This window comes from Rutidosis leptorrhynchoides, chromosome 10 (genome assembly GCF_046630445.1).
Source record: "Rutidosis leptorrhynchoides isolate AG116_Rl617_1_P2 chromosome 10, CSIRO_AGI_Rlap_v1, whole genome shotgun sequence".
Classification (NCBI taxonomy): domain Eukaryota; kingdom Viridiplantae; phylum Streptophyta; class Magnoliopsida; order Asterales; family Asteraceae; genus Rutidosis; species Rutidosis leptorrhynchoides.
This window is the reverse complement of record NC_092342.1, coordinates 3,480,041-3,492,602: the sequence shown is the minus strand read 5'-3', so window position 1 is coordinate 3,492,602 and position 12,562 is coordinate 3,480,041. Positions and strand designations below refer to the sequence as shown.

Here is a 12,562-nt window from a genome sequence, read left to right as displayed (position 1 = left end):
TTTGTATTTATTTATTATTTATTTATATGTTAAGTTAATGTTATATGTATGTATGGTAATGGTAATGGTAATCCTGCGTTTGGGCCAGGCTCAACTTGCGTGCCTGTTTCTGATACTGCTTCCGTTTCTGCAACTCACAGCTTTTCAGTTGTTGATGGGCCTGCTATTGGCCCAGTCTATGTTTTTGTTACAACTGATCGATGCCACTCTGGTAATGGGCCTGTTATTACCCCAGAATCAATCAATCAAGGGAAATTGATCAAAATGTCCCAGTTTTCGAAAGTCTTTAACAATATACCCTATGAAATTGGAAATTACAACATATGCTCCCTAACGACGCATCACGCATTATGCGTACATGGCCATGCGTGATGTGTGGCAATGAAGAAATGTTGTTGCTCAAGCAAGTGGCAACATGAACGCACACGCACCATGCGGGTTGGCTTATTTAACAACACCGCCCATTACATTTTTAAATTTCCACACGCACCAGTAACCGTATAAACATGCAGCAAAGACGCATAAAAGGGGTTTTTTTTTACTCACTCGATCATTTCATCAGTTTCTTGCTTGTCAATCACTCGATTCAAGTTAATCTTCAACCTACGATCGTGATTATACCCCCGGTTATCAATATCCTACACAGAATCAAGCATCAAAAAACACAATCGTGTTTACAGGTTGTTGGACGAGGCAAATTCGTTGAAATTCGACAAACCTAAGTGTTTGATCAACAAATTGGACATTCACACATCAACCACAATGTCAAACAAGAAGGTAAATTCGATATTACGTTAGTTTGAGTCCTTATTTGTTACATACATTTCTTCGAACACTTGGCGTGCGATTAAGTTACCATTCAATTTGGTGATGTTGAGTAATATAGATTACTTGTGGTTGCTGTTAAATTGTGTTGGATGTTGTTTAAAAATACATTACGTTTTATGTGTTGTAAATCAAACATAAAAAAGTTGTTTTACATGCAGTTTGTTAACGTATGTACCCGTAAAAAAAACATAGATGCACGCATCAAGCACATACAAGTCCACACGATGCGTGTTAGAGCTTGCGTGATGCGTGCTGATATTTTTTGTGATGTGAACAATGGTGACAGGAGGGTTATAATTTTTTTTTTGTCCATATGTATCAAGGCCTACCATATTATTTAAATGGCTTTTTATATATTTTTTTATAGGACTTGTTGCCTTTTGATGATAAAAAATATAAATAGAAGATATGGAAATAATGATTTGGTATGTTACCCCGAAATAGATGGATGGACGCATGAATGTAAAGTGAATTCAGCTGAATCAGAAGCTTGATCTGTTGTATTTGGTCATGAGATGGGCGTATTTATAGCTTTAACTCATAAAAAGTGGTTAAATGTTTTCTACAAATTGCATCTTGGTAAGCTCTGATCTGTAAGTATACAGCCTCATCTCAACACAGGTCTAGAGATAAGGAACGGGGTGGTTGGAGATGGTTCAATCAGTTCCAGGAGCAAACATTAGCCACTCGAAGGCATGGGTAGTGGCTGTTTGAAGCTCTAAAGATCATCAAGGATACATAGTTTCGATAAGTGATATGCTTTACAGGCCACCAGCCACGATCGATTATTTCAAGTGAATGTTGTTGTTTTGAATGTTTGGTCAGGTTATTTACCGAAACTTAAAAATGATGGTTCTGAATCATGAAATTTAGTGCTAGATCTCTGCCTGATCCATGGCCTCCATGTATATGCACTGGATTGTAACTTCTTTTCTGATAATTTATGTTAATATTCATTATCTTAAAATAGGCGTTTCATTGCATTCATATATACATTTGATATAATAGATTAGAATTTAGAAGACTTGTAGTTATAGGTAGCTGCGTGAACATAAAGGCATTCTTGATTGCTTCTGGTGATGTAAATTCGTATCCATATGCTGGAAAATGCAAAAATAGCATATGCAGAAAAGAAATTAGCGCAACAATCAGAAACTAAAGTAGGCATCGTTTCAAATTCATGTTCTTATTTTGGTGTAGTGGTGAAAGCAGGAATTTTTTCACCGGAGGCGAATTTTTTTTTTTAAAAGCGTAGCAATTTTTTTGGAGCAGAATATGGAGGTTTATGGGCAAATACGGAGGCTTTGGGGGCAAAATACGGAGACTTTGGGGGCAAACTACGGAGGCTTTTGGGCAAAAAAAATCCATTTAGGGCAAAATCGAAAAATTCAAATTTTTTGCACTGAAAATTATAAATTCACTGGCTGCGGGCGCCCCACCCTGCCCCCACATATTTTCGCCCCTGTTTTGGTGTGTACTTATACTTCACTTTCAAGTTATCTCTACCCTTTACAAACCAGGTGGCTTACTGCCACGTGGCACACTGACAGCATCCGTACACCTTCAGTTCTACGTGTAATATTTTAATTGGCTTTTTCATTATCGACTTATTTACCAAAAAATTACAAGTGGATATTTTCTATTGGCTACAGCATCACAAAACCAGTCCGTATCATTCATCAACTTCTTTCTTCTACACTTCAACCTAATGTTCTTCATCATCGATTATTACCTCCGTTTGATACCAATCAACTCGCCGCACACACCATTTAATCCGTTACATTTTTCCTAACATGAAGGTATAAATTTTGCGAATTATCGACGAAATCGAATCTTAGGCGTTGATCAAATCAAATACCTGTATTGATTAGTCGATTCAAATTATTTTCACGAAATCAAGGTAAATTCTCCAGTTTAGTTGTATTGTCAATTTCCAATAATCCATTATTTGAATCTGATACGTTTTTGGTTGTAGGTGCAGTTAGGGTTTTGAAGCAAGATGGTGAGTATCAGGTATTGATGTTAAGTTACACATAATTTTATGTTCTGTATAATTATTGATGTTTGATTAATTTAATCAAACGTTTTTTAATTTCTCTTTTTGCAAACCCTATTTTGTTGACGGTTCTCGATTCATAACTGATATTGAAGCAAGATGGTGAGTATCAGGTATTTCTCTTTTTGCAAACCCTATTTTGTTGACGGTTCTCTATTTTGCAAACCCTATCATCACTCGTGCTAAATTCTTTTCTGAAAATATGGATGTGTTTAGGTACGTCTATTTCATTGATCTTATTGATGGCACTGTATGTTAGTATATTGTTTTTATATACTATCACACATTAACCTTTTGTCCATCTTTTACTTCAATAATAGTAAATTCTGTGCATCCTGAATGTATATTCAGATGTCATTGTAGTTGGCGTTTCCACTGGGGAAGTTAAACCTTTTAAGAAATTTGTCTCAAGAGAAATAAACATGATCATGTGTACATTAATTGTTTTCAAGTAATTCCCTCAAATGTCTGAAGGGTTTCAATATCTTATTACACACGACATGCCTAAATCCTCACGTTATCTGCTCATAGGAATTTGATCTAAAGCATGACCATGTTTGGTGATCATGCTGCTCAATTGGATGCATTGACTGATAAAGAAGCCCCTTCTCGACATTCTATACTCACTGTACAAACTGACAAGATAAGTGTTTACCATGATATGTTTTTACCTTTTAACTTTTCAAATTAGTAACTGTTATATTGCAACAACATGGTTTATTTTCTGGTTAAGTAAATTACATTTTTATATCATTTGTTATCAAAATTACTTACGTGTACCACAGTTATACTTCTTAAAGAATTATGCTCATTTTAGAATGTTGGATTCATTTGTGTATCATACATGCTATGTTTTAGAATGTCATGCCATACATGCTATATTTTAAGGGTGTCAATTTTAATCACTTTAGTTAAAAATTGGCTCATTCAAGTTGTCGTATATGTTCTGACTTGAATCCATTACAACCTGGTACATAAACTCCTTGGCCCGCCCATATTGCCTATTCTACTTTGTCTACCTTATTTTCAATTTTGTATTGACATTTGAACCATCATTTTGCTTATATAAGAAGTGTTGTTTAAGTGCAATATTTTTCATCTATTCCCTTTGTACCAAACAAATGCAACGGTTTCAAATCATCAATATTTTCCAAATTTCCAATTCATGTTATTGAATTTACCACAAATATAAAAATACTTTGCGATTTATCGTTATAGACAAGGTTACTCATGTAGACATATGAATCGTTCTTTTCACTTCAAAACATATACTTTTTTGTGCGGGTTGAGTAAAGTCTTATATGAGTAATCGTATTTTATACATGAATCTGTTCTCTTATATTAATTGTTTGGCGTAGGTAATCGTATTTTATACATGAATGTGGGATTTTGAAGAATGGGTTGAGTAAAGTCTTATATGAGTAAACAATCTTCTTGAAGCATATTCCCAATATGTATTTCTGTACTCGTTATCAAATGGTAAGACTACTCAACATCCTAGACCGAGATGCACTATTGTTTGCACACATGAATGTACTACTGTGCTGTGAATCCCATGCAATGGCAGAAGGTAATACTAACTTATGTTGCTATATTTTGCATCTTTAAAGGTTATTTTGAACCTTCTATAAACACTTAATGACAACATCAGTTACTATATTTGCAGTTTGTAGTTTTGCATCTGTCAATTATTGCCCCGGATTATATTAACTGCATTCTCTGAGCCATGCGTGTGTCAACTTTTTATTTTACACGAGCCTGAAGTTATATACATAAAATTTTATTCTTCTAATGAGTTATCATGCTTTTGGTTTTAGTATATCTATATCCCCTGAAGATATTTATCAAAAATTTTAATCTTTGGTATATTTATTTAAGTGTTTGGCTTTCTTTATGGATATTGACTTTCTTTATAGATAGAGGAACATTATTTTCATTTATCTCTTCCATTCTAATTCTTACATTATCTGTCTGTTAGTATAGATGCAAGAGTATTGTTTTTAGTTAACTCTTCTTGCTAATCCTTAGATTATCTAATTTTGGTCCAGCTAACAATAACATTTTACTAAAAATCTACTGCCACTCAATTGCAAACAACAGACACTTCAATCACAACACCAACAACAAGATTTTGGTGTGTTGCTTTATTAGATTTCTTCTACTTGAGTTGCTAAATTTTAGTTAAACTAAAAACAAGAATACATGTCATCTACTTATCTACATTTTAGTTAGTGGTTCTTCAAAAATCTTGATTGTATGAGCATGATATGTAAACTTTCATGTTCCTATAGGCAAGATCTATGCTATTTAAGTTGCTAAAATTTATGATATTGTAACTTCATGTTCATGATAGTCAAGATTTTAGTTACTCCTCGATTGAAAATATAATACCAATCCTTACTTATCTAATGCCGTTCATTCCTACGGCCATTCTTTCCCAGCCTTGCATGCTACTTTCTCTTTTTTGGTACTAACTTTCTTTGCAAATGCCTTCATTTACAGCCACATCCTCCCATACTGATTTCTTCATTGCTTTAGTGATCCACATCAGTAGCTATCATCTTATAATCATTTGGTACTAATATATAGATTGGGGAGATTTCAAGACTAATATATAGATTGATAAGGATATAATACTCATTCCAACTGAAAAGACATATACGAGTAGCTCTTTTTTGACTTACAACTTATAAAGCTATTTTTGCAGGTTGAATGTGATAAAGGTTTAGTTACACAAAGGTATCCTATCAACATTTGAGAGCTTAACTGGGTTACACCAATACACAATTAAATATTTGTTTGTAATATCATTAAGGATCGGATTTAACCATTTCAGTGAACAGAATAGTCTCAAACCTGGATTCAAATGGTTATTCACCTATGACTTTAGTAAACATGATTTCTATCTTTATTAATCTTTACAACAATCTTTAGAAGAACTTGAATGCATTGGTTGAATTAAAAACATTGTTTGTTTACATATCAAGTGTGATGTTTTATATTGACGTTGTTATGTTCATTTTTTATAACTTCGTTAACATTTTATATTTAGTTTTATTAGGGGCCCGCCGTGCAACGCACGGGCTCTTAAAGGCTAGTTGTTATTAATAGCGGCAAATCCCGAAAGCATCCCAGAGCCTTGTGAAGTTTTTGAGAGACGCGATGAAGTAATTAAACACAACACGAATTTTTTCTACGAATGTATATATGTCGTTGGTTCAATGACCATTTTTCTCTCAAATATATTTATTTACATTGTATTAATAAAGATAAATGCTACATTCATTCACATTTCAAACAAATATTTTTACACAATGACATGACATATAATGTTTACCATATACAATTAATTCATTTTTTAAAATTTGTGTAAAAAACTGTTTGAAACTGAGTGACTGTAACATCTATCGGAGGGCTACATGTGACAAACATATTGTTAACCAAACACATGGTTAATGTTTGCTGCTGGCTTTAATTTGGGCCCTGGAAACATGGAACGAAGGTGCTAAACGATATATTCGTGATTCACGTTCATATCGTTTCTGGTACTCATACTTATACTCAACATGCTTCCTCTATCTGAAACTAATTGCATTTCAAATTCACAACGTTCGGTCAAATTCCTTATATTTCTTTGATCCTCAACACATGAAAAGCATATTTGCAAGTCCTTTTAATACTTGCCCACCAAGTGTTCGAGAAAATGTCTGTATAAGTGTAACAGTTAGCATACGTAGCAGATGGTTATAGGAGGATTAAATTTCAAAATCTGAGTATGAGCAAATTATAAGCAGATCACTTTACACAGCTCAGTAAGTTAAGCTGATACTATAATAATATAAAATATAAACCTTATACTTTCTTACTTTAAGAGTTACATACAAATTGGAAAAAAGGTATATCAAAAGAAAGAATATATTGACATCAAAACTCACAATTTGGATAAAGGAGACTCTGATTCTAATGAAGAATTTGACGAAGAACTATACAATTCATTCATTCGGTCGAAACAACTGCATTTCATGTCATGAATAGCTTGCTTCCTAGAGTAATCAAGTTTAGTGCAGAACACACAATACCTTCCTTTGGAATGATCATAATCTGACTCGAATGCACTTTCATCCATATCATTGATATATTCGTCACCGTCTAATTCCTCATAATCATCATTTTCATCAAATAATCCACATGACACGTAACGAATCCCCAAAGCTAGACATATCATTTTCAAAAGTTTATTTGTGTAATCGTCCCAGAAATGTCTCGCGTTTTTAGACAATATCACAGGTCCTGTAACAATGGCTGCACCTGACCCGAATCCCACCCCAGTAAATATGGACTGCCAATCATATCCGTTTTTTGATTTCTGAAAAATCCGTTTAGAATCTGGTACATATGAAGTAGGGCACTTTTTGCTCAATGGAGCCCCACATAGTTTACTGTTTCCTAAATAGGAAGTATTCTCAAATGTCTGTAATTGATTACCCGTTGGAATTCTCCCTTCTAACTGATTGTATGATAAATTCAAAAAAGAAAGGAACAAAAGACTAGTGAGCTCAGACGGTATTTGTCCAGTTAATCCGTTTGATGACATGTCTAATGCTTCTAGCTGACTCAAATTTCCCATAGACGATGGGATTGTTCCCGAGAATTCGTTATGTGATACGTTGAGAAAATAGAGTGCTTTGAGTCGCCCGATTGTGCTTGGTATTACACCTGAAAAACGGTTGCTTGAGATATCAATGGATGTGAAGAGTGTCAGGATTTTGACCAACTCTAACTCGAGTCCTTTGACTGTGACCGTAACCGTATCTTGATAGTAGAAATCACTAAGCTGTAACACAGTGAAACTAAGATGAACTTTCCCTGGTGGGTCGTTCTTCTGATCGGTCATCATAGCAGCCCATTGCCAGAAACAGTTTGCAGGGACTGAACCGTTAAAACTATTGAAAGCTATATCCACAATTTGAAGCTTTGACCAACTACTATTGTCTTGATTTTGACTACAGTTGACTGATCCATGGAACATGTTGGATCTCAGAACAAGGACACGCAAGGTGGTTAACTTACCCAAAGAACACGGGTAAGTGTCGTGTATTCTGTTGTTCCCGACGTTTAACACCTCTAACATCGTGCAATTGACTATAGATTTCGGAATCTTCCCTTCCAAAGAGTTATTGTGCAGGTCTAGAGTGTTCAATCCGCACGTGTTGGGAAATGTTCCTTCAATCTGACCGTTGAGATTATTGTTCGCCAAGTTTAGTACCCCGAGACTTCCACTAGATTCAATCAAACATCTCGGTATGATTCCAGTTAAACGATTATTTGACAAGTCAAGAACTCTAAGGTAGGTTGCATTGCATACGGAGTCTGGGATCGGTCCAGTAACAAAATTGCTAGAAACCGAAAAGAAATATGCAATGACTAGGTTTGACCCAACGCTTTCAGGGAGTGAAGAATTGAAAAGATTTTGTGAATAGTCTATGTAAGTAGCCGTTTGTGGAGGAATGGGAATCATTCCACTGATATTATTGAAATGCAAGTCTAGGACACTAAGAGCGGGAAATTGATATGGTTCTTCGAGTATGGTTAATTGGTTATGAGAAAGGTTCATATACGCTAAACTTCCGTTTCCAACTTCCCATAACCAGTTTGGTATTGGACCTTCGATTTTGTTGTCTGAAAGATCAAGTACCATCAATCTTGATTGGTTTCTTAGATTTGGAAACTTTACAAGATTACAAGCAGCCAACTTTAAAGACGAAAATTTTGGAAGGTTATTCACCAGAGAGCTGTCATTGCTTGTCAAAATCGAAAAGTTATTGAACGAAAGATCAAGTGTCGTTAAATTGCTTAAACGATTTTGAAACTCTACAGTTTTTATGATCCCACTCAAGTTATTTGATGACAATAACAAGATACTTAGCTTTCTAAGATCAAACCAAGATTTTGGAACTTCTCCTTCTAATTCATTACTGCTTAAATCAAGTGTATCCAATGATGATACTGATGAATTACTAAAATTAGGAAGTAAACCATTGAAATTATTATTAGAAAGCTGTATTTTTTGAATTAGCTGAAGCGAAAACAAAGATGAAGGTATACTTCCATTAAACTCATTTAATCTTAAATCAACCAAAACCAGATTTTCAAGACCTTCAAAGTGTCCAGAAGCAATCATACCTGATAAACCATTTCTTGATAGATCGATATGGGTAAGATTCTTGCACTGCTGAAACGATGGAATTTCACCGATAAAGTTGTTTGATGACAAGTCTAGGTACACCAATTTTGTGAGTTGTTCCATGGAATTAGGTATTTTCCCACTAAAATTAGCTGTTGGCAGCTCGATTCGTGTTAAATTCTGTAAATTTCCTATGGATTCTGGTATCCCACCAGAAAAGTTTGTGTTGCCAAGCAGTAAACTTCTGAGCGATCCGTTTATAGGAAATTCGGGTAAAGAACCATGAAGGTTCATGTTAACCGATAAATCAAGAATTTGTAAACTATGCAACTGGAGTACATTTACAGGAAATGTTCCAATCAAGTTGCAAGAACCAAGATTCATAACTGTCAAATTCTTGTGATTTGCAAAGAAATCGGGAACCGGAGTACTTAGATTGTTGAGAGCCAAATGAATCACCGAAAGCGACTGCAAGTTCGCAAGGGACTCATCTAAAGGGCCCGAAAGTTGACAATTTGACAAGCTTAAAACTTCCAAACCAGGTAAAGATGAAGATAAACCCTGACCCCAATCTAATCTCTGTGATGATATATTCACATTATCCAGATAAAGCCTGGTTAGCTTTGAAAGGTTCTGCACAAGTGTAGCCAGATTTGGGTTCTCGAGTTTTAGTGACCGGATTCCATACGAGAAAAGTGCAGAAAGATCAAGAATTTCTAGACTTTTCAACTTTGATAATTCTCCAGGAATCTGCCCTGAAAACCCCGAATTCGACAAGTTTAAATACGACAAACTCGCAAACTGATCAAATCTTGAAGGAATCTGACTAAAATTGAAGTTATTTGCAGCAAGATTGAGGCTTTCAAGATTCTTCAGATTAAAAAGAGCACTCGAATCGTCGATTGCACCCGATATTGTTTCATTACTTAAATCTAGACCAATAACTTGACCGTTGATGCTGCAACTGACACCTATCCAGTTGCAACAATCTGTTGTGATATTTGGGTTCCAATAAACCAGTTTTCTTGAAAGTGAAGAATTGAAATTGAGTTCGGTCTTAAACTGGATCAAAATTGATTGCTGGTCAATTTGACATTGACCAGAAACATTGAAGAAAATGAGATAAAAGGGTATGAAGAAAATATGAAAACAGAGATGGGTTCTCATTGGAAACTAGAAATTGAGACACCCATATGATGATTATAAACTCATAAATTGAAAAACCTTTCTGGGTTTGAAGAAGAAATTTCTTTGAAGTGTTTGTGAAGCGAATAAATTAGACCAAACAACATTGAGATGTTGGTGAGAGAAAACAGAGGGTTGAAAAATTGATATTGGGTTTAGTTGGCATCGACCTGTTTTTGTTTACCAGTTCTTCGCGTTGACTAATGACTAAACTGAATTTGAAATATACTCGTTGCAAAAGATTTATCCTTCTCTTTTTTTTTCTTCCTAAAATAATGAATATATACTATATACTATATACTATACTATATACTATTAAAATAAGAGATATTTTCATCGAATGTGCATGATTTAAAACCCATGACCCATGAAAATTTGATCCTATCATTTTCATGGCGTCTCATGTTTTATTCTTTTTATTTTATTAAAAAAAATTTATAATTTTTTTCTTACTTATTGGCCGGAGGTCCTTTCGGAAGCAATCTCTCTATTCATCGAAGAGAAAGAGAGGGAGGACTTTCTCTACTTCTCGGAGTGTATCACTTTGGGTGGAGAAATGACTTCTCTTTATTCAAAGATAGGGGAAGGATTGTCTACATCTTACCTCCCCATACATCACACATGTGGTATTGGGTTTTGTTGTTGTATATTTTCATCGAATAATAAAAGATCTCAAAACCCGATTACAAACCACTAACCATTTTAAGGCTCGAAATGATAGAGAAAACTATAAGACCCTAAGAAAAACTTACTCAAATCGAGCCTCAACTACATGCCAATACAAAAACTAAGCACACGAAACAACACAAATCATAAATTATTTGTTGCTTTAGTTGTGAATCGTCGATTGTTGTTAATTCGTTTAGCTTTTAGTCTTTTAGTTTATAACTTATAGATTTATCCTTCCTATCATCATAAATTATTTAGAACTCATGTCACATAATATTGTCGTTAAAAAAAAAAAAAAAAAAACACTAATGAAATTGTTCATTCTCATATATAAATAAGAAGAATAATGTGATAATATTGTTTTGTACTCCTACTTTATACATGTAAAAAAAAATATAGGTAAAAAGTAAGGGGGTAGAAGTAAATAGTTAACAAAAAAGTACAAGTAACTGTTATTTTTTTTTAAACTGTGCGTTTTTTATCCGAAGACAATAGATATAAGACAGACGGAGTATATGTTTTGTATTAAACAAAACATTGTTGTGTTAATAGGAGCATATAACAAAGAATGTTGATTATATTACTTTTAAAATTGTTACTAATAAAATTATATTACTTTTAAGATTGTTAGTATTTAAAAAAGGTTTTTGATTATATTACTTTTAAAATTGTTACCACTAAAATTATAAGCTTCTACAATTTATCGTAAAATTTTTTTTAAAGGCAAATACAAACATGTATCACGGATATTCACATATATTTATAAATAGTTTCACTCCAAGACTTGAACGTATAATCTCGAGATTGAAATGTTAATACCGTTGAGTTAATGATCATTTTTTTTTTAAAATATATTATATCTAGACTAGATGATATTTTATCACTTCTAGTGCGTATGTATTTTTCTAGTGCGTATGTATTGTTATTATTATTATTTATATTTATATATTTATATACTATGTATTACTGACAAAAGATAAAGATCCCCATAAATAATCAAATCTTGTATTTTCTTTAGAAACTCACTAAAACCACGCTTAAAAGTTTGGTGCATGTAAAATACTTTCATCAAATACCTTTATGTGACAGGATCAAGTATTACTCTACTTTTTGGGAGATGATATATCCACCACTATTTTTGATACATCCACCATCACAGTGCAGGTTGTGATTTGTAAATCCTTGCCAACGTATACACGACATATTTTTCCTCAGCTAAATATCGCTTTTTATTTGCACTCTTATTTGCTACATTTTCATATATTTCAATTAATTATTATCAAGGCCAAATATTGGGGTGTACGGTCATACATGACTATTGGGGGTTCAAAAAAGTTAGCTTGATATTACATACGTAGATTCATTGTTTAATTTAGAGTATAAAAAATAAAAAATAAAAAATAAAAAATAAAAAATATTAACGTCGACTTTACATACCTCATACTTATGACTTTATTAGTATTATTGATTACTGTACTTATTATTATGTATGAAAACAATTCGTATATAAAGGGTCTATTTTTGTTTATTGAACAGGATCATAAATATGACAGGATAACTGTGATGACCCGAAAATTTCCAAACAAATTTAAACTTTGATCTTTATATATATCCGACACGATAAGCAAAATCTGTAATGT

The 12,562-nt window shown here is 33.6% G+C and overlaps 1 protein-coding gene across 1 annotated transcript; it reads right to left on the bottom strand.

Annotated features, from left to right (window-relative positions):
• Positions 1 to 6,144: 6,144 nt before the first annotated feature.
• On the bottom strand, positions 6,145 to 10,344 carry LOC139871679 (receptor-like protein 7). The gene is made up of 2 exons (XM_071859406.1): positions 6,820 to 10,344; positions 6,145 to 6,591 (listed from the first exon to the last, which is right to left on the bottom strand). The coding sequence occupies exons 1-2, from the start codon at positions 10,233 to 10,235 to the stop codon at positions 6,558 to 6,560; spliced, it is 3,450 nt and encodes a 1,149-aa protein (XP_071715507.1). The 5' UTR covers positions 10,236 to 10,344; the 3' UTR covers positions 6,145 to 6,557.
• Positions 10,345 to 12,562: the final 2,218 nt, after the last annotated feature.

Coding starts and splice junctions, on each gene's coding strand:
- LOC139871679 (XM_071859406.1), bottom strand. CDS start 10,235: ATGAGAACCCATCTCTGTTTTCATATTTTCTTCATACCCTTTTATCTC. Junction 6,592..6,819: donor GAGTCTCCTTTATCCAAATT/GTGAGTTTTGAT, acceptor ACACTTATACAG/ACATTTTCTCGAACACTTGG.